The following is a 23,401-nucleotide window of genomic DNA, read 5'->3' on the forward strand; positions in this document are numbered from 1 at the left end:
GGTTCAGGTTCAACATCAAGGAAGAATTTCTTTATGGGAAAGGTGATCAGGAATTTCAGATCATTTCTTAATGGGCTGCCCAGGGATATGGTGGAGTCACCATCCCTGTGGGTGTTCAGGAAGTGGCTGGATGTGCAATTTAGTGCCATAGTCTAATGGGCAAGGTGATGATAGTCAAACGTTGGACTTGATAATATTGGAGGTATTTTCCAACCTAAATGATTCTGCAATTCTGTAATCTGTTCTATTTTGGGTGTATGTATCCCCCCAAGTTAAATCTATGCAACTCAGAGCTGATACAAAGTTGCAAGGTACCTACCTGTAAATTAATTTCTAACAGATATTTAGTGGTAAAGACATGTTTGTGTATTTGTCAAAATATAACCCTAGGTATTATTATATTATTAATGCTGTAAGGATCTTCAATGTTATGGATTGTTTTTTGTTCATTTGACTCCTCTGAAAAATATTTTTGGTTTTTTTTTTTTTTTTTAGCACAATGTGGTGGTGGCATGTCAGACTTCAGTGGAGTGATTCTCAGTCCAGGGTTTCCTGGCAACTATCCTAGCAGTTTGGATTGCACATGGACAATAAAACTGCCTATTGGGTTTGGTATGTGCTGTTTTATGGATTTAAAATTGCTTTTTTATGGGTGCAAAACACTGAACATAGATTTTAAAATATTGTTAATCTTTATGCCAGCAAAAACCCACAAGTAATTATAATTAATTTGAAAAAGTTAACAAAATCTTAAAAGAAATATTTAAAATAGAAAAGTTACAAGGTTCCTGGTTTTTTATTTAATATATGCCAGCATTTTCTGATAAAGACAAAATTGTTTAATTAGAATTCAGCACAATTTTCTAACTTTACAGAACTGATTTATCTTTTTGTGAAATCATAAACCAAACAAAAAAAATAGTTATCATGAATATTTCACACCAAATCAATTTAGAAGTTAAAGCTACATTTTAATTAATTATTTTATCATTAAGCTTCTTTGCATATCCTAGATGAAACTCAAAGCAGCACAGAAATGTAGAAGCCTTCCCACTCAAAGTAGAATTGTCAGAAACACTGGATCAAGCCCATGACTGGTGGAACTGTCTCACTGGGGCTGCTACTCACCTAATCCATCCCCAGGCTGTAACAGATAAGGATGTTTTACCCCAGATGTAGAATTTTGCACCTCTCCTTGTGCAAACCTTTAAAAAGCATTTATTAACTCAGTCCTTAAGTTTTTTAATGTTCTTCAGACAAAAATTGTGTCATTAATATATCATCAGTAACCCCTAGTTTAGTATCCTCCACACATTTGTTGAGGATGCCTGCTCATTTTCCAAGTCTCTTCTGATGACATAAACCAGTGTAAGCTTCCATAGCAACCCACAGAATATTGTGCTTGTTACTGGCTGCCAGCCATTGAATGCCTGATTATCATGCTTGGAGCCTCAAAGTTATGTTAATTTTTAACTGACTTCCTTTCCATTCATCAAGCTCATGTATGTTCAGCTTTCAGATGAGAATGTTGTAGACCGAGTCAAAAGCCATAGCACAGTGAAAGTATATTATATACACTTTTCTCCCATTGTCAATTTAATAATAGAAGGATATGATGGTTGATTAACTGTTATTTTCTATTAGAAAATCCATGATAAATGCTCCTAAGTGTCTTTTTGTCTCTTATATGTTTGGAAATCACCTCCAAAAAAACAAGCTCCATAATTTTTCCAAGGACAGCAATGAACCTGTAGTTGTCATTTCCCAGGTCCTTTTTGTTGTCTTAAAGGTGAATATAAATTCAGACTTTTTCAAGTTACTAGAACTTCTCTTATTTCACTATGGTTTTGTATAGATACTATCAGCATTTTAATTACATTGCCTAACACCTTGAGCAACTTTGGGTGGATCCTATGCATATTTTATTGTGAAATCGTTATTTGAAGCCAGCCAGTAGAGATGTCCCATCTAATTTTTTATAACATGTGGCACTTTTTGAGGACCATGTGCACTTGGATTTTTTTCTTTATATGCTAGTTGAATGGTGTGCTGGTTTTCTTTGACAGGCCTTATTGTTTTCTAATTTATACTTGCCATCTTCTGCCATATTCTTTACTTGACAATTCAGAATTTCTGGGTCTTACAGAATGAGTGTGACATCCCAAATAGCATTCTCCTTTGCATAGGTTCAGATTCTTTCCCTCCTCTTTTTAAAATAATTTCTGTGGATATTTTTTTTTTTTAGAAATCCCTAGTTCCCTTATGATTTATATGAAAGCCAATTGTTCTGCATGGGTTGTTTATATTGAAAAACATTAAACGTTCTGTAACATTGACTTAACCAAATCTATCTGGGGGAAATACATTATATTAAAATGGGGATTTCTATATAGAACCCAATTTGTTTGTTTGTATTTTGTTCAAACACACAAGATTACAGTTAATAATTGATTTTTTTTGTCTTAGCACTTTATAGAAATAACGTTGACACTTAAACTCTGCCAATACCTGAATTTTTAGATAGCCTGATGGGACAATTTGTAGTGCTTCATTATGAGTCATAGTGCTGTCTAGAATCACAAATAAATTTCTGCTTGTTAAGTTATCAAAAAAAAATTATAGCAGTAGTAGGTACATTATTTCTGGATCAAATCTAAGGAGAAAAGAATGTTCAGAGCTATAAGGGAACATGATATTTTGACAGATGATTCCAAAGACATTTGCTAACAAAGAAGAGATAATAAAAATCTGAAATATTGCTTAAATTTCAAATTTAACAAAATGGTATGTTCAACTGCATCCAGAACCTGCTGTCTTTTTATCCCAAATACATTGCCATCTGCCTCTTCCCTCACTTTACTGCTATCCTGTCTCTCTTCCCATACTGCCTCCTTACTCCATTTTCTTTGCTTGCAGTCTGCCAGGTTTATGTGTCCAATAATTCTAACTTAACTCTTCAGACTGCTATTTACACTCTACATTGTTAACATACTATTTAGTTTGACTTCCATTAGGCAGGAGATTGAGCTACTGAAGTTTTGGAAACAGTTTCTTGGATAAGTAAGTTTAACCACCAAAATCAGTAGCTCTGAACTGCTTTGTACCAACTGAAGTTCATTCACTGGATTTATGAACTATTTTCCAGTTCATGTATAGGAAAATGAAATTATTCATTTCCTAGAAGAAAACTAAAGCTGCGCTGATTGAAACATGCTTGATTTTTTTACCTTCTTTAAGTGAGATATGTTTGAAACTAAATTAAATATTAAAATAAAATTTCAGTGTAAAAAATAAAAATATTACTTTTGAAGGAATGATGGCTAAAACTGGTTTTAGTGATGCTGTGACTCTGATCTAGTGGAGGTATGTCCAACTCTTCTGTGTAGTAAATAGAAAAACTCAAAAACAACATCATGGGAACCTTCTATAGACTTTCACTTGTTTAACTCTTTTTAGAAAGGCTTTCTCCCAATTATAAGTTACAGATCATGAGCTCTCCACTGTATATTAGCTAATGGTGTAATGTCTTTACCAAGGACACTGTTTATTTGCTTATATAAATATATTAACTACTCTTTCAAGCAGGATGTCCAAACTGCAAAAAGACACAGGAAAAAAAGTAAATCAGTCTAACAAGCTGAAGTTTCAGACAAATAGAGGCAGGTGCTACTGGCAGAGCAAGGGATGAATACTTCTGAAGATTGATATGGTTCAGAAACTTGAAGAGAAAGACAGTGTAATACAGAGAGCAGGATGATTTGTGAAAATGTATTTATACTTTTGTATCAAAGAAAGTTCATGAAAGAGGAAAAATCTGACAGCAAAGTCACAGGAGCTGGCAGCTGTTAATGACAGCTTAAACTTTGGATAAGTGTATGGCTCACAGGATCAAATGAAAGGCCAAAGAATCATGGTAGAGAAAGAGCAAAGATTGAATATAGCTTGGTTCTCTGTGTAGGAAATGTTTGGAAGGATGACAAAGTCAAAGAATGACACTTAAAAATGCTTTCTTATCACTGAAACTGTCTTCAGATAAAGCAAAACAAATTATCAGGGTAACAGTAATTGAATTATGCACATAACTTGCATATAAAATGTTTCATGCTTCAGAAAATCTTTTATAAACTTTACATAATATCTGAGGGGAAAGTTCTAAAAGACAGTGAGAAACACTATTTAGGTATTACAGTTCAGGAGTTACAAAACTATTCATGACTTTCAGTAATTTATCTGACATTATATCTTTTACTTTCAGTTTTATATGAAATTGTGTTGATTGTCTTTGCCAGAAATACCAGTAGGATTCAATCGTCTTTCTAGTGAAACTACTGCATTATCATGCCATAGTTGCAATAGATTCAGACAAAATGCAAATTTTCTTGGTTTTAACTTATATAAAAAAATGTTATAAGCAGGAAAATGTTTAAGAGCCCTATAATTATTCAGTGCATAGAATTTTCTTCTCAGGCTGCATAATTTTTGTAATACATCACCAGACTAGGAGAGATAACTTGCTAATAGATAGTAAGCTGCCCTCCTATTCCTTACTGAACCAAATAATCAGAAATTTTTTTCACCAAAACCATCACATACCACAGTGTGTGTGTGTGTGTGTAACACTCACATGTGTTTCCCATGCACTCTGCTTTCATGAATCCTTGGGGTACCAGCAGAGGCTCTGCCTGCCTGATACTCTGAGCTGGACCTGAGGCCTTTCTGCTCACCATCTAGTCCAATTTAAAGATTGCTGGCAGATGTGCACCCCACACGCATCAGAACTGTGAAATACACAGATGCTTGCCAGGCGGCACATAGATTTCCACCTGGTTATTTTCTGCAATTATCAGTATAAATGAACACACTTTATTTTCCCTCCTGGTTTTGGTGCTGATGGTGTTTATTTACTGACAATGTTTTTCAGGTGTCCATTTGCAATTTTTGAATTTCTCAACGGAGACCATACACGATTACTTAGAGGTTAGGAGTGGATCTACAGAAACTAGCACTGTTATTGGAAGACTAAGTGGCCCTCAGCTACCAGCTTCTCTGTTCAGCACAACTCATGAAACCAGCCTATACTTTCACAGTGATTACTCACAGAACAAACAAGGATTTCATATTGTATATCAAGGTGAGATTTGGACATTTTAATGAGAGAGAGCAAGGTGGCTATTATAGATTTTATGGAGTTTTGGGGATTCCTAAAAATAAGTATGAAAAATTCTATGTGTTTCAGTGCCAAGCTTTAAACATTGAGATAAAACAGAAGAATTTAGAAAGTTAAGATAAAAAAACCAATTAATTGCATATTTTTTCATTCAAATCAGGTAAATGTCAGCAAACACATAATTGCCAATATCTGAAGCTGGTTGGCATATTAATTTACATTGCATGCCTTTGCAAAAGAAACATCTCTATTCAATGTTTGGAAGCATACTGGAGTTTTAATTTTGTGTAATGGGTTCTGGAAGGTATACGTCTAAATACTGTTTTGTATTACTGGATAAATGTAGGCTTGTGCAAATTAATGCCAACCCAAAAATCAACAAATCCATTTTATTTCCTAGTTCACCCTTTCCTGAAGGTTCTTGTTCTTTTGTACCCAAGTAGGTCATGCTGAGCTGGTGAAGATCACGAGATCATAGTTCTATTTATAGAATTGCATTTTCATTTAAAAGGGATTAGATCACCACTGTTCATGAAAAAAGGTCAAATGTGTATTTTAAAGTAGACTTGTTTTCATTATACGAATAACACCTAAGAGTGATTTAAAGAGATTTTACTTTAGAGCAGTCTCCTATTACTCTTTTAATAGTAACAAGTCCAAATTGATTTGAACTCCGTGTAACATTCTGGAAGTGAGCCACTGTAAAAAGAATTAGCTTTTAAAGAAAAAGTCAATTTGAGGCCTAAAGTGCTAAGGACAGTAAAAACCTAAGACCATATACTATTAATAGTAACAGTAATAATTTTGGAGATGTTGTCATTTGTCAAAAAACTGGTAAGTTCTTTTCTGTGTTTTAACCACATAAGACAAAATTGATTCTTTCAAATATATGCGACATGATATTCTTATATTTCAGACTGTACACAGCTTATTTGTTCTCACATTGGTAATAAGAAGACAATGCTTCAAATCTTCTTGGAAAAAATCACCAAGATGTGTGAGAAAAGCTTGTTTTCAAATTGGACTTGTTCACTATAAAGTCTTTGATATTCCAGTTCATTATAGAGCCTTTTAATTCTTCTGGGAAAAAGAAATAAAAGTATAGACATGTTTGTTTCTCTTTTCCCTTAAACAGAAGAATGTAAAACCTGACAACTCCTATTGGACCAGAAAAGCACTTCATCTATCTCAGAATAGTATCTTCAAACAGCAAAAATAAATGTTACTTAACAGCACAGAAGTGTAGCTGGTTTCACTGTACTTCTCCAGGAGTAAAATCAATTATTTGATCACGAGCATCATGAAACTTTGGTTCCCATCATATAGGCTTTTATTTTTATTCTAATTAAAAGGTCTTATTTTTGAGATAATCAGAATTTTTATTTTACTGATTTTCCACCCTTATTATTATTTATTTCAGCATATCAGCTACAAAGCTGTCCTGATCCTCGACCATTTCGTAATGGTTTTGTTATTGGAAATGACTTTACTGTGGGACAAACTATTTCATTTGAGTGTTTTCCTGGCTACACATTGATTGGAAATTCAGCTCTAACTTGTCTTCATGGCATCAGCCGCAACTGGAATCATCCTCTCCCCAGATGTGAAGGTATGTTCCAGGTGACCTATAAACCCTTCATCATTTGAAAGTCTTCCTAAGACTGTTAACTGAAGTCGTTTCAGCTTTTGATTTATAGAGACCTGTACATTTACAGTGTAGTCTTTGCAAAGGAAGTATTCAATTTTGCACATTAAAATTTTAGCAGAGAAGATGAAATGTTTTGCAATGTGCAATCTCTTAAAACTTATCTGAGATACAATGTTTGCTTTTGGAAGGTTAAGCTTAAGGTCTAGAATATGGAGACCCATGCCACTTTTAATCTAGGTGAGGCAATGAAGTAAAAACTGTGGACTAAATTAAGAAAAATATCTTCAAAAATTGAATTTACCAATTCTGGCCACTTATGTTCTTTCTTATCAGTTAGTAAGAAATGATAAAGGTGGTCTAGAGTGAAATTGTATTCCAGCCAGTGCTCTGTAAAATCATTTATACATATATTTTTTTTCTGAAATTTTTTTTAAATTACATTTTTTTGACCTTTTACATTTGTTTTTTTCACTTGTGCTTGAAACAAAAAAGAAGGGTCCAGGAACTGTGACTTGCACACAGCTATAATTTTAAGTAGACAGAATGACTGTGGTGGTTCTGTAGAAGTGTTTATCTCTTCCCTAGCTATATTGAAAGGAACTTGTTTCTAAGCAGCAGGCCAAAGAAGGTCAGTGCTCCACTTAAAGGCCCAGCTCCCCTTCCTATTGAATGGTGAAACAGCATTGAGAATGGGATCCTCAGTATCACACAGGAGAGAAATGCCCAAACAAAAACCCGCAACAACAGCACAACAGCACCCCATCACCAAAAAATCTCCAAAGCCAAATGCAACCACCCAAATAGAAAATAAAAAGCTCCCCTGTTTCCTAGATTTTTTCATTATATTTTGCACCATGTACCCAAATTTAGGTACTTGAATGAAAAGCTTCATTATTCAAAATTCCTGCTGGACTCAAGTGAACCTTAGGGCTGTTGGGGAGGTTTGGTAGGTAAATTAAGACCTAACTGGTGCTGAATTCAGAAGAGGAGGCCTTATAATATAAAAGACAGATGGCACCCACACTGTCATTTTTTTTTGAAAGGGGAAGAAGTAAATTCATTATAATTAAGTTTCACCACCCGTTTTCTGGATCTTGTGGAGTAGTAATGCCTTCATAGTTCATGTCTTAACTGATAAACACTTAGCTTTTCCTGTTAGTTAGTTCTTGTTGTATTTTCTGTGCCTCACAATCAAAACAATTTATTGAATGCAGAGATTCCGTTTCTTTGAAATACCTTACTGGAACCAATAATTTAATTAGAAAATTTTAAGATGTCCAAAGCATGTTGTTTCTCTGAGTATCAATTTTTATGAAGTTCCTGAACAGTAGCTGAATGTTCTTTGTTTCTACTTAATTTGATATGAAAAGTGAAGATTAAAAAATCCACCAACTTGATAAAAGAGATCTAAGATGCATATTTTCTGCATAATTACAGACTGTCAACACTATTTAACCCCTAGACAAATTTCTTAAATTACATGGGGGTTTGTGCTGATACTTACTGTGGTATTTTTAGTGAAGGGTTTGTGACATTTTTATATGCTACAGATATTTTTGAGTTGATTTGGGGGTTTTTGTTTTGTTTTGTTTTGTTTTATTGTTGCAGGAAAAGAATAAAGAGTTATCTTCTAGTTTCACTTGGTTTGAATTAAGATAAAGGCTTTGTGTTCAAAAGCATTAAAATGAAGTTGGCATTTTTGTGTACACCTAGTACCAGAAATGCATGGCATGTCTTGAATTTGTATTTGCTTTCATGTCTTTATTGTAGGACAAGGCTTTTTTAATTCCTCAGATTTCTTGAAGCAGACAATCTGAATTAAATAGGACTAAACTTGCTTCTGTTTAAACAGTTTTATTCTCTTCTTGCATCCCCATGCACCTAATATCCCTTTAACCTGTGTTCAGCATCATCTAGCACTCTCTGACCCTTCTAAACTCATCTTCCTTGTTTTAACCTGTTTGGATTCTGTTTCCTCTCCTTTTCCAAGAAGTCTTGTTCCCTGGCAATCGTCAGACCATGTTTTCACTCCCCTAAGAGCTGGCTGAAAAACCATTTCCATCTGTACTGCTCAAACCCCCTTGAGCCTTTAAGGTTGAAGCTGAAGAAAAGCAGTGCCCAGGCATTGAGTCTGAATGGTTGAAGTGTCACTGTGCATCACTTCTTACCCTACAGTTCAGCACCAAAGTTTATAAACAGAAACCATAGCATATGGTTTTGCTAAATACAAATGATGCATAATTCCTATATGTCAAATGTTTATGTCAAAACTGCTCTGGTTGAAGATTTGTAAGCATATTTTAGAAAATCTGTGTTGCCATACCATGCACCTTGTGGGGTGGAGTGAGCAAAATAAATGTATGCGAAATAAAGCAAATTATACAATTTTAAGCTTTGCTTACTTTTCCAGAGCTAGGCTTGTATAACATTTCTCTTCTGTAATAACCAGAGGGTGTCATATTCCACATACATCTGAAATCTGTACGGAGAAAATAATCTAGTTTGGACTAATAGTTTTCCAGAAATAGAGAGTTATGAAAGTCCAGAATCTGTATGGTCCCTCTTGCACTGTATGATGTCTAAAATTAGCACTCTTTCACATGTATTACAGAGAGGACTCTTACTTTATCTACCAGAATTTATATCCATAAATGCAAAATTACTACTCCTACTGTTGGACACAATGTTTGAATTTTGGAGTTCCCCTCTAATCTTCACCCACTCCTCAACCTTGTATGTGCCTTCTTTCATGTGTTAATTTTGGTTGGCTATCTTCTTGTGACCATACATGAAATTATGGTCACAAGAAGATAGCCAACCAAAATTAATTAGTGTGATTTGTTGCTGATTTGTAGCTGAAATTTGCACAAAGCCCTAACAACGTAATTTTCAGTTGCGTAGGGAATTTCCACCTATATGTATATGTATTTATTAAATTCCATTTCTGATAGTATTTGTTGCATCTGAATTACTTTTTTTTTTAACTTTTATATTTGACAAATACTGTCAAAATTGACTTCTGAATCTGCACAAAGCTGAACAAAATCTGTTTTCTTTGCACAGGAATGGTCATATGCAATGAAGTTAAGTGTACCAAATGTGGTCAAAACTAGAGCTTTGATATAATCTAAGTAAAATGCAAAAAGCATTTACTGGCTATTTTTAAAAAGTGTCTTTTTTATAGCTCTGTGTGGAGGAAACATAACTGCAATGAATGGCACCATATACTCTCCAGGATACCCTGATGAGTATCCAAACTTTCAAGACTGCTTCTGGCTTGTAAGAGTACCACCTGGGAATGGAATCTACATCAATTTCACAGTTCTCCAAACAGAGCCAATATATGATTTCATAACTGTCTGGTAAGAAAACACTTTTGGCATTTATTTAATCTTCATGTGACACTATATAACCAAATAGTAATTTAAAAGAATATATTTTTGATTTTCCCCTTGAAACTGGTGTTCTCTCTAGGAGAAATGAGTGAGTTGCACCAATCCATGTTTTCCAATGGACCATTCTCTCTAGATAGCACTGGACAAGAAATCAAAAACAATAATAGTGTTTCTCAGTTTGCCAACAAAGAAAAGCATACAGAGGTATGCTCTAATAGCTCATCAACAATCAAGAGAAATACTACTTAAGAAAGGAGTGATAAGGAGTTTCAGATGTATGTATTAGTGTTTTAGGAAAGGCTACTAGAAACTAAAGCAGGGCAACACTTCATTAATTTCTTCCAAGTTGCCTTCTTTTATTCTTAAGAGTACATAAAATGAGAGGCTCTTTTTGATTTGGCTGTGACTAAGCAAATTGAGCTTACAATAACTGTAAACAAATTTTATCCTCTGTGTACTTGATTCCATGTCTGTCATGGCTCTGCATGATGACCCTCAGCAGCAGCCTATCACATTAATGCCTCCACCATGTATTTGAAGACATTTAATGGCTTTAGTCCTCATTTGTACACATGTGTAAAAATTGTATACATGATGGCTATTTAATTATGTAGCCTATACCATTTCTGGGATACTTTTTATTAAAAATTTTATAGCACTTTCCAATGCAAAAAAAAGCCCCTTTTATTCACAATTCAAATGCTTCAAATCATACAACTTCCTTGCTAAAACAGAAGGGAAAGGGTCAATGTGCCATAATTTGGAGAAACATATTACTACAAAATTTTCAAAATAAAACATATCTGTATTTTTATTTGTTTTTTTAAAATATATTATGCTAATAACTATTGAAAAAAAAACAACTTTAAATTTAATCATCTATTGCTTGCTATTTGACAATTCTAATCTGGAAGGAAATAAGGATGAACATTTAATACTCTTGTATCATGATGCTGTCCTCTGTACAGTTCCACTGTTGTTTAGTATTATCTTTGATTTAAATTTTCTGTTGAAATGAGTGTTTCATTTCTCCATAAGGTAACAATGATCTTTTGAGCAGTACATATATTGTCGAAACTATAATAAATAGTACAAAATAATATCAGTACATTCATATGAAGAAGGATTCAAGAAATTATTCAGCTGCATATCATACTCAATTTTGGTTTCAGCTACCAAAAATTATATTAATATCTACCTGTAGTGGTAAACCATGACACTACCTGAATCAAAAAGACATGACCATTTATATAAAATTCATAACAGAGCAACGCATTGATTGAGAAAACTCTGAATCCTTCACAAAAATAACTTTAAATCAATTCTTATCTATTCATATATACTATAAACTATAAATAAAAACATTAAAACTATTAATTAGGGGGTGAAAGCTAGGTTAAAATATGCTGACAATATAGCATATCTAAAAGTAACTTAGAATAAGCATTGGAAATAAAATGTGCATTTATTGATGTCAACATGCAGTTTTCAAGGGGAATCTTGTATTCAGCAGTCTGTAAGCATTTTGAGTCTATTTTTGCCAAAGATTATATTCATTCTTGTATTTTTAATTTATTCTTTAAATTAATTATAACAACACTAGTTATCTCTTAATTTTCCTATAAATTATCAGATTCAAAAGACTGATGGACATGAACAGTTATTAATTTCATTTATTTTCTGATAGTCACATTTGAACTTAGAGATACAAAAATGTGATCAGAGGTTATGGCAAGTAGATGAACTACAATCACAAATTCAGTAATTTTGAATTGGCTGAAATTTTTATTAGAAAATAAGAATTTGACTTTCAAAAGGTGGTTGAATTAGTATTCAGTCCACATACAGGATATGAGAAGGTCTTCAGCCATTGTTGTCTGGTTTATCTTATTTTAGTTGTCTCATGCCTTTTAGTGTAATCTAGGGAAATTTTACTACATTCACTTAAAATTTGGAGAAATCATATTAAATTTTTGGACCAGAGAAAGAAAAAAAAATTATTCTGTTTGTTTTTCTTAGGGATGGACCAGACCAAACTTCCCCTCAAATTGGACAATTTAGTGGCAACACTGCACTAGAATCAGTCTATAGCACTTCCAATCAGATTCTGATAAAGTTTCACAGTGACTTTACTACCAGTGGCTTCTTTGTACTTAGTTATCATGGTAAGTGTGATAAATTAAACTTTTTCACTGTTTTTACTGGTCACTGGAGGAAGACAAGGCATAAAAAAAATCAGTTGCTTTTTCTAAGAGTTGCTATTATTAATATGATTGACCACTACTAGGGTAAAGCAAACACATGAAAGACTAACATGAATGATGAAAAATCATTTATTTTCTTGACCAGATATTAAATTTACTATTAGTCAAACAAAATAAAAAGACTGCACTATGATGAGACATGAACAAAGAAGGCAGCATCAAAGTTCAAGGTGCACATTCTTTTACTTTTTACAATGATTCTAAAATTCCTTTGCAACCTAAATGTTTTTGGAGGACATTAAATTTCTTTTTGAAATTTGGATATTTTGAGATGTTGTTTTTGTAGAGATACCAATGATAGTGAACTATACCTATGATATATTGTTTACTACACTATATAGTTCAATGATAGTGAGCAACATAGTGTAGTTAACATTAATCTGCCCTTGAATTAAATACTGACTGAATGAAAATGTGTATGAATTAATTCACTGAATTCTACTTCTTTTTGTAGTCATCCAGACCCTCTGTGGCCAAGTGTCTTGTACATTGCTATTAATTACAAGGAAACAGATTAAGAAGTAAGGGTGGGTTGAGGTGCTTTGTGAAGGCCCATTGGATTGGACATCCTAGGAAATTTGAACACACTACATCCTGTTTTCTGGATGCTGGTCAAATTTTGTGACTAGAAGATTTTCTTTTTGACTTATTAAAGACAGTGGTGAGTACAGATAGACAGAATTGATGGACTTAATGGAACTTTAAGCTAAGGAAAACAAAACAGAAAAATACATAAAGCCTACAATGAAAAAAAACCACCAGCAATTGATTATGGAATAGAGACTCCAGCAGGGCTAGGCAGAGAGGGATCAGAATTTCCATTCCAAATCTTGGCATCCATATTGCATGTATCAAACTGCAAAGGACAAAATGACATTTTGTATTCATTAATGAGTCCATATGTATTGGACTAACTACTAACATATCAATATATGACTAAACATATGCTAAAATGCTCATGGAATCATAGAATTATTCAGATTGGAAAAGACCTTTTAAATCGTCAAGTCCAACTATAAACCCAACGCTGCCAATTTTGCCACTAAACCATGTTGATAAATAGCACATGTCTTGTAAATACCTCCAATGATGGTGACTCCTCCTTTTCCCTGAGCAGCCTGTTCCAGTGCTTGGCAGCCCTTTTGGATAACACATTTTTACTAATATCCAGTCTCATGTGGAGTAACTTAAGGCTATTTCTTCTGGTCCAGTAATTTGCTAGTATTAAATTGTCTCTAAAGATCCCCTTTTGCTTGTTTCTTTTGTTGTGAAAAGAAAACACAGGTGTGGGCTCTAATGTGCAATAAAGATGCAAACTGAGCAGCACAAAGATTACTTATAAAGAAACTTAAAACTATTTTTGTACTAATGTTGTCAAGACAAATAAATCTCTCTGTATCTTGGAGTCTGTGATCCTTCATATCAGCTGAACAAAATTTATAGTAATGAAGGAAAGGCAGTCAAGGAGTCAAATAAATGCAAGGAATCAAATTTTTTTAAAATAAATGATTTTGGGATTTAAAATAAATGATTTGGGATTATCATTAATTAATGATACTCCTGTTACCCTATAATGAGAGACATTTGAGGTAATTTGTAGGACTTCTTTATTGAATCAATTTTTAATTATGTTCATGATTTTTATTATTAATTTTCTTAAGATGCAAACAGCAAAGCTGTTTCATGTTTAATTAGTGTGTTTTATTGGTTTGGCTTTGTGACTCACTGATTTAAGTAGATCTTCATTACCTGAGTGAGGAAAAGGTGTAATAGGAAGATATCAAATAAGCGTGACTCATTAGTAACAAAAGGTCTTACTTATGGTATAAATTTTATGATTTTTAAAAGTTTGACCAATTAAAGGATCTAATCACACAAAGCAGCCAAGAATGTGTATTACTGAAGCTGAACTGTCACCTGCTATAAATAGATGGTATTTTGTGCTGAAGAGAAATGCTATAAACCAATGCTGTATGAAAATGCAATATTAATGAAAACCAAGCATACTTCATCCTGAACATAGACTTTAACACAGGAAAGAGTCCACTTTTTTAGGTAAAAATATGTCAAAGTGATTTCTTTTACCAGATTTCTGTCCTAATTGTATTAAAGTCAGATTGTATTTTGTCTGTCTCCAAATATGGGCCCATTTTCATTGGATCTCTAGGGGAAAAATCAGTCTGCACCACTTCTGCATACACTTCCTACTTATTTTTTATTTATTTGATGTGTTTGTCTTGCCTGGCTGTTGCATAATGTGCTAAATCTGAGAACATTATTTCGTGTGAAACTTCAAATGAGAATTTTGAAAGCAGGATTATTCTCTGACACTATCTGCAGGTTAGGTGTACTCCACAACTGTTTATTTATTAGGAAATTTCACATTAAAAATGCTCCTGTCCATTAGTTATGCTGCCTCCATGTAGAATCTTTGGAATTCCAAAACTTGTATTTATTGCAAGGTTTCAAAAGTCGAAGGGTTCAAAAATAAAATTGTATCGTGAAAAAAAACCCCCAAAAAACCAACAAGCAAAACAATGATTGAAAAGTACAAAAATATTTGCTTTTTGACTAGAATTGCTCAAATGAGAAAATTGGCAACCACTTATAAACTTCTTATCTTTTTTATGGAGAGGATTTCACCACTAAAACCAAATAACTAATTGAGAATACAGACACAACTTCCAATATTTTCATTTCCTTTATTTTGATTCTTTTGAAAGTTTCAATATAAATTGAGTTTTTATGTTTATCCTGCTAATGAGGATATTAAATCTGTTATTGCATGGCTATGATAACTCTACTTGAGAATGTCAACTGTGCTTTGTTCCTGTTTATAGCCTATCAGCTCCGTGTCTGCCAACCTCCAGCAAATGTACCAAATGCTGAAATTCTAGCTGAGGATGACGAATTTGAAATAGGTAATATTAATATAAAAACACAACATTTGTTTATGAAATAAACTTGCTGTGCACAGGGTGCTTTTCAGAATGGAAATCATACTTGTAATATTTTAGATTTTTATTTGAAAATACATTTTTTTAAGAAATCATTCCTCTTTCTTACGCATCCTGAATCCCATCCATGTTTCAGAGATAACATATAAGTAATACAATAACTCTTTGTAATTGACTTAATTTTAAAGTACATTTTTCATAGTATTTAATATAAAACATTATATTTCGCTGAAACAAACAAATAACCCATAAAAAACTGTGTAGACAATCATACATTCAATGCCAGAATTAAGGTTCTGTGACCTAAAAAGTAAAATCAAATTTGTAAAAGTTATGAGGTTCAGAGAAGGGGATGATATTCTGACTTTCTGAGACATGTCAATAATATTACTTAGCCACTTATAGTTCAAAGAAATATGATTTATGATCTGATTTCAGATGTCTGGTGAGATAGTTTTGCTCATGTTACGGTAAAGAAAATAATTTTTTTTAGTATATGCACCAATATATGATTACTTACATAGGTCACAAAGAGAAATTACTTTTTTTTTTCGTTTTCTCTCTGTAATATGGGTCAAAGAGAACTTCTGGAATATGCAGGTTTTTACTTTTATTGGTGCATAAAACTACATGAATTTTTGGTTTCTTAATTAAAAAATGAAAATTTCTTATTCTCAGAGTGCCAGACTTAGATGACATAAACAAAACCATTTGCTATTTAATTTTTTCCCTCAGGATTGTATGAATTACTGACTTGATCTTAGACCTTTATTTAGTTCCATAATGTTTATCCTATAAATTATATTGCTTAAAGCTCTATGGACATTTGGTTCACATAACATCAGTCAAACCCAGACAACTTAGCAAACTATCTAATAAATAATGTGTTGGAAAGGAATGATAGATGCAACACAGTGTGCAACACAAAGCTCATTTACCACATTTCTTAGACTAATCAAAGTTGTTTATGCCAGAGGTCATTTAGCCCATTGTATAATATGGTGGTAAGAAACTTCATTAATCAATAATGTTTTCAAAGCTAAAAGTCCCAGTTAATTGCTGTTTAATGCTTATTTTGTTTGTGTGTTTTGCCCTGTGTTGTTTTTCTGAACAGGAGACATAATAAGGTACCAGTGTCAGCCAGGCTTTACGCTGGTTGGTAATGAGATTCTGACATGCCGGCTAGGGGAACGGCTTCAGATGGATGGACCACCACCTACTTGTCAAGGTTTTTTCCTTTTTATTTTCCTGCTGCCATACCAGTTCAGTGGTGATTCCTTAAATAACTTCTGCATCTCTTTATATAAAACAGCATACTGAAACTATTTCAGACTTTTGATGATTTATCCCAATATATCTCTCTTTGGTTTGTTTCATGTATGTCAGATATTAATGCAAAATAATTAGTAATCTTTTAATGAACTTCACAAGTTAAAAGGGCTGCTACTCTACTTTGTGAAAATAATTGTGCAACTCCTTTTCATTTTATTTTAGGAAGTCTGGTAAATAATGAGACTCATTTCTCTACAACATAATAGTATGAAAATTTATATGGGAATTCTAAAAGACGCTAAATTAACATAGCATGGATTTGGGTGAACAAGCTCACAAAATTATTTTTCAGCGCAGTTTTAACTACTTGCATTTTTTATTCAGTGGATTCCAAGAAACAGGTTTTCTGCATATGTGTGTGTGCATGCATGTGTTTGCTCACTTTTTCTCTATTGAGAACTGAAAACACGGAGTTAATGCCATCTCGTTGTTAAGGTCAAAATGATTACAGTCCTACCAGGCACTAACATCCTACATACTTTAAACTAGTATTTATTAAGGTGAAATTTGATGTATTATGGTAGAATATAGATTTTCCATAATTAAAAAAAAAAATAATAAATCTTTCTTTCATCCCAAACTGATTAGGAAACAAATGAAGATCGGCCTTGCACATGCTTCATTAAAAAAATGGAATCTCTTTGCAGTTCCAGCAGTGGGCATGAGTTTATGTTATGCTACTTATTCTTCCATTTATATCTGTAAAGATAAATAAGGACCTAGAGTTATAAACATGTATGATAAAGCGTTTTCAAGAAAAAAATACCAAACCAAAACACCACAGCCTCATAAAAGTATAAGTTATATAAAAAAAAAAGCCATTTTGAATTCTGCTACTTTCTGTGATATACTTTTGTGATCTATCTGTTCCTGAGCTTAATATTCTAACATCTATATCAGGATTAAAATACTTTTTCAAATCAGTCACAATAAGTGTGCTTGATTTATATTTGTATTATATGAAAAATACTGCCATCTGTTTTTTTCTACCAATCTGATGTTTTGGTGTGTCCTTCTACAGTAATTTTAATTCATTAACATATCCACTCATGCTCATGTTTATCCAACATAAAACACTCATGCTGAAAGATTCATTGGGTAATATTAAATTAATTATGAATAATTTAAATTATATATTTACTATAATTTACTTTACTATAATTTAATTTACTATAAATAATAGTAAATTTACAAGTAAAACTTTGTTATTTTACTGTTTCTAAGTATTTTCTAAAATTATGAAATGGTGCACAATGTAGATGTTAAGAAATTAAATATCAGTATATTAATTTTTAGGACTTTATTATCACTATATTATTCACCTAAGCTTGCAGTTGAGAATTAAAAAAAAATCTTGTATAAATATACTCTTTTCCTCCATTTCTAGGAAGATGGAAGTTACTCTTATAACTGAATAAGCTGTTTCCCCCTGATTTTATGAACAAAACTATGCAGAAGTCAGTCATTCACAGCCCTGAGTGTAGTTCTTAAAAATGCAAAGTGAAATTGAAATGTGAGCTTCATAAGAACTTTCACACTGATAATTTCTGAAAATCTAGACATTTAGTTAGATACAAATGTGTCTAGAAATAGCTTCCAACACCTCCATTTAAATTTAAATCCTTACTTGGCAGATGTATAGCATTTAATAGGTGAAAAACCATAGTAACCTCCAGGCATTGCTTTAAATGTTAAAATGATGCAATATTAGATAGGGCAAATAGGGACATATGTGTTGATCCTGAAGCATTCTCTCAGTGGGTGTTGCTGAAGGCATATTTGTATTCAATGCAAGACCCAAGACAAAAACTCAGGAATGATGACTTCATTTACTGTAGCTAATCTTATATCTGTCAGATATGAATGCTAAACATTGGTTCCAATGCTAAACTTTAAATCTATACTCTTAAAATTTCTGTTTAAAGCAGAATGAAATTAAAATGGTCTTCAGAATTAGATTTGGAAAATGAAAAAGAAAATTGCAAAAGAATTTGTCAAATTGTGCTAAAAATGACCAGTCCTACTGGCAACCTAGAAAAGAAAGCAGCATATTTTCTTTTATTTTTATTTGTCTGATGTCTAAGTTTGAAGATCACAGTATATAAGTTCCACTTCTGTAATAAAGGATGAATAGAGAGCTTTGTGGAACCTAAAGGCAGCAAAAATGCATGCCAAAAAATTTCTGTCTTTCATGATTTTACTGCATCGCATTGGTCTATGGATAAGCTGCTGCACTTCACTGTGCAGAGTATAACATGCTACGCAAGAGTCCCTTGCAAGGAAAAGTCTGAGTTCTTCTGTTGGTTCATATTAGTATTGCTGTACTAATTCTTTTCACTGGGTAGAGCATATGGGGTTTTTTTAACTTAATACTGTTAATTCCTGTGCTTTAACCTTGTGCATATCTTATATGCTTTAGCCAGTATAGTGGTATTTGATTGAATTTTTCTTTAATTTTTGACTTGAAATAGATCAATACCTACATTCAAAATTAATCCATAAGTAAATCTGAAGAATGCTGCTGAGCAAAAGTAACATGAGACTAACATTAGTCTTGAATCTAATATATTGCAGTAAAGATATACTAGACAAATGATGAATTCCTAAAAAAATTATTGATGCAAACTATATTTAATATTTATGTGGTAATTTTAATTATTACAGGTTAGTTTACATCACATTTAGTGCTATTTAAAACTATGTCAATTTTTTTTCTCTGTTTTTTCTCTTTTGTGTGTCAGGTGGATGAGCATTTCTTAAAATTCCTCCAGATTTCCTTTAGGTGTGAAAATAATCACTAAATTCTACAAGTTTAGCCAATTTTTATCAACTTATTTAGTTAAAATAGAGTATTGTCCAAACAGAGCATGTAACTTTGCCCTTAATTTTCTTTTAAACTAGCTTCTACTTTCAGGATAAAATGAAAATTTCAGAGTAAGAAGATTCCAACTGTATTTTGCATCATATTAAGGGGACCCTGAGAAAATTCTGTAATGGTATCTCTTAACTATATCTCAGATAATATGTTCTCTGATTCACATGAAACTTAGATCCCTGATTTCCAAGAGAATCTGTTTAACAGAAACAAGTCTTTAAATTTTCTATAAAATTCCTGAGGGATGTTTAGCTGAAAATTATCCTGAATTTAAGAATATCCTGAAATTAAGGACAGTTTGTAAGGTAAAACCAGCTGCAAATAAATGAGTGTAGCCAGATTACTGTTATGCTCTCCCTGCCACACATTTTTATATAAATATATGTCTATTTGTATGTATAAAGCTGAGAGGATTACTTTGTTCATTTTCTTGAGATATGTGTCACGAGTGGCACAGCACTGTAGTTTGACAGCCAGATTCCATCCATACAAGTTTTGTTAAGTGGGTTGGAGGTGCTGTATTCAATCTCTTCTTGAGTAATTGAAACAAACAGGTCATGAGAAACAACTGTCTTGAAGTTTAGCATCTAGATGCTAATTTGCAACCAAGATACAAATATTTTTTAAATATATGGGCTGATACAGTTTTTCAAGTTCAGTTTGGATGCATTTGAAGAGGGTTGGACTAGATGATCATCAAAGGTTACTTCCAACCCAAATATTCTATGATTCTTGCAAAGTTTCTTTATGAATATATTCTTTTTCTCTCCCTTTCTTTGCTTTCCTGTGTTCTTTATCTCTCTTTATAATTCAATTACTTTTTCAACATAAAACCTGATTTTCACAATTAATGAGACAATGTTATTTCCAATGGTCTTGAGAAAACTAAGATCCTATTATTTTTCTTGTGTAACTCAAGACTAACTCAGTTTCATGTAGGAGTTAATTGTCAGTATAAAAAGATTTCAAAGCTTCTGTTTAGCAGTGTTAGGTTCTGAATATAATGAAGGTATTTGTTCATATATCATGAAGCAAATATATTTTTTGAAAAAAACTTCCAATAACATGGTAATATCAACTATTTCTATTTAATGAGATGTGTATTCTTGTAGACCTAGTGAATCCAGATAAATTCAAAATTAAATTATTTCATCATATTTTAAATCACCATGTTTCTCAATTTAAGGAAATAGAATGAGTAATGCAGTTCTTTAAAACTCGGGAAAATCTCGTCAATTACATGAAATAGAAATAATGGGCTTTAGATTTTTTTGCCAATTTTTCTGTTTCACAGTGCTCTGTCCAGCCAATGAAATGCGTCTGGATTCAACAGGCGTAATACTGAGCCCTGGATATCCTGACAGCTACCCAAACCTCCAGATGTGTGCATGGACCATTACTGTGGAAAAGGGTTATAATATCAGCATGTTCTTTGAATTCTTCCAGACAGAAAAGGAATTTGATATACTTGAAGTTTTTGATGGTAACTATAGAATACATTACTTTGGATGATACCTTGTCTATATCATTGGGTTTTTTATATTGCTTCTGTCCAATTGCTATCATTTATGCATATCATAATTTTTCAGTATAAAAAAAATTAGGCAATTATTTTGATTTGTTATGATAAAAAGAACTGTTGGATTACTTTATTTTAAAATTGTACTGCATGGCATAATTAGAAATAATTTTTGTTTTGAGCAAATATATAATTTCCAGTTATAACATATTTCAATTTTTTAGTTCAAATTAATTTGCCATTGGCTTGAAGGAAGTTTTGTATGTATGTTAATTGTGTGCATATGTTTTATTGTATGTTATTTTAAACTTTGTAACTCCTTTTGTCCTTCTTTTTTCCTTCCTTTGTACCAAGGACCAAATAGTCATAGCCCATTGCTCATATCTCTCAGTGGGGACTATTCATCTTCTCTAAATATAACCAGCAATGGCCATGAAGTATTTCTCCGGTGGTCAGCAGATCATGGCACCAATAAAAAAGGTTTCAGGATAAGATATATAGGTATGCAAATTTGACTTTTTATAATGTGCATAAAATTTCAATGTGGAATATTTGTTTATGTGCAAAGGGTAATATAAGCTATGTTTGATATCCTTAATTAACCAAACTGAAAGGAAATCCAATCTGTTCTATATATTTGAATCTAATGACCCTCATCTTGTGAGGAAAAAAACCCCACACATTTGCTCTGTAGAGAATTAATAAAAGACAGGGCTTCAAAATGGCATAAGGCAGTACTACAGATAAAAGAAGCAGCTTCCCCTTCTCCCTCCCATTTATTTGCACTTGTGTACCTCTTCATACTAGGGTGTTTTTCTAACAAGATCTTTATGCAATTCATTATTAAGAATTTTGGTGGGACAGGGGAAAGCATTGCAACAAGGCAGGAGTGAACAGGTATAAAGTGGAAAAATATAAGACCCTGAAGGTTCGAACTCTTTTATTTAAGGTTCAACAGAAGCAGCAATCAACATTAAAAAAGATAAATTAGTATGTAAAAAAGCAAGTATTTTATGTGTTATTAATTCAAATTAACATATTTATGAATAGTGCATGAAAATAGTACCTGACAAAGTTAGATTTTAGTAAAATTGCTTTAACAGAATTATTATATAATATTTACTTTACTGGAAAATATTTTAATTAGTCAAGCTAAAGTAGATTTGTTGTAATTTACAGCAATTGCACAAAATCGATATTTGAAATTTTTTATGATGACCAAAGATATGAAATACACACAAGGAAGAGTACTGGGGATAGTATCTGTAGATATTAGAGAAGTTATTGGCATAGAAGCTGTTTCATTTCACAAGGTGGATAAAGAAATAAAGAATAAGCATAAAATTCTTTCTGCTGATTTTTTTTTGTTTTGTTTTCCTCAATTTTTGGCTACTTCACAATTGGAGAAAAATAATTATGGTCATATATACTGCAAATACATCAGTTCCATCTTTCGCTTTAAGAGAGTACAGTTTTCTCAGACTTAAAATGTTTGTTGTTCATTAGGTAAAATTCACTGTTTACTAGGCATAAAATAATATATGCCATTGATTTTCATTTCCTGTAGTCCATTTTGGATCTGTTAAAAGAGAAAGAAGAGAAAATTCTTCAAAGTCTTTCCTTTCAGGCAGTGAGAAAACTGTTGAGAGGCAGACAGGAAATATTTTTTAGTGGTCTGTTTCACACAGAAAATCCTGGTATGTCTCGGTATCTTTGGTTCTTTCAAAAAGTGTAAGTCAGGAGACATTTACTGTAAGGAAGAAAAAACTTTCATAGTATGTAGTCTGAAAGATATAGCAGTAGTTCTGATTCTGCTCTTTGCTTTAGTATGTTTAATAAATATCTTTTGTAAACAAACAGCCATATGACTCCATTCTGGCCAGAGGAAGCTTTCACATGAGGAAAACATTGACCTGAAGTAAGTCGTGAGACATGGAAAAGTTTAAAGAACGAGTAAAGCAGCAGTTCTCTATTTGCCTGAGAAAATAAATATCAAGTTATCAACATTTCTCCAAAGCATAAAGACAGCACTTGGAAACAAACTTCCAGCACAGTTTTCTTTCCAACAAAAAGGGAAAACAGCCTTTATGGCTTGCAGCTATTAATCAAATTAATCAGACACCGAGTTAAACTTTTGCACACACAAAATTTATCTTAAAGTTGTTACCAGGTTATAAGAGACTTCTGGTCCACTCCTATGACAAGACAGCCAAACCTAAATTTCTTGGTACTCAATAAACAAGT

The 23,401-nt window shown here is 32.6% G+C and overlaps 1 protein-coding gene across 3 annotated transcripts in view; it reads left to right on the forward strand.

Annotated features, from left to right (window-relative positions):
• CSMD3 (CUB and Sushi multiple domains 3) overlaps positions 1-23,401 on the forward strand; it is a 592,443-nt gene that overhangs the window by 494,433 nt on the left and 74,609 nt on the right. For all 3 annotated transcript variants that reach the window (XM_071421704.1, XM_071421705.1, XM_071421706.1), the window contains 9 exons: positions 496-612; positions 4,922-5,131; positions 6,588-6,776; positions 10,000-10,177; positions 12,230-12,375; positions 15,315-15,395; positions 16,546-16,659; positions 20,933-21,121; positions 21,512-21,658. In XM_071421704.1, coding sequence (XP_071277805.1) covers positions 496-612; positions 4,922-5,131; positions 6,588-6,776; positions 10,000-10,177; positions 12,230-12,375; positions 15,315-15,395; positions 16,546-16,659; positions 20,933-21,121; positions 21,512-21,658 — 1,371 coding nt within the window. The remainder of the gene's footprint in view (positions 1-495; positions 613-4,921; positions 5,132-6,587; positions 6,777-9,999; positions 10,178-12,229; positions 12,376-15,314; positions 15,396-16,545; positions 16,660-20,932; positions 21,122-21,511; positions 21,659-23,401) is intronic.

The sequence above is a fragment of the Agelaius tricolor genome, unplaced genomic scaffold (genome assembly GCF_023055355.1).
Source record: "Agelaius tricolor isolate 1412-34295 unplaced genomic scaffold, bAgeTri1.0.p SCAF_2, whole genome shotgun sequence".
Taxonomy (NCBI): domain Eukaryota; kingdom Metazoa; phylum Chordata; class Aves; order Passeriformes; family Icteridae; genus Agelaius; species Agelaius tricolor.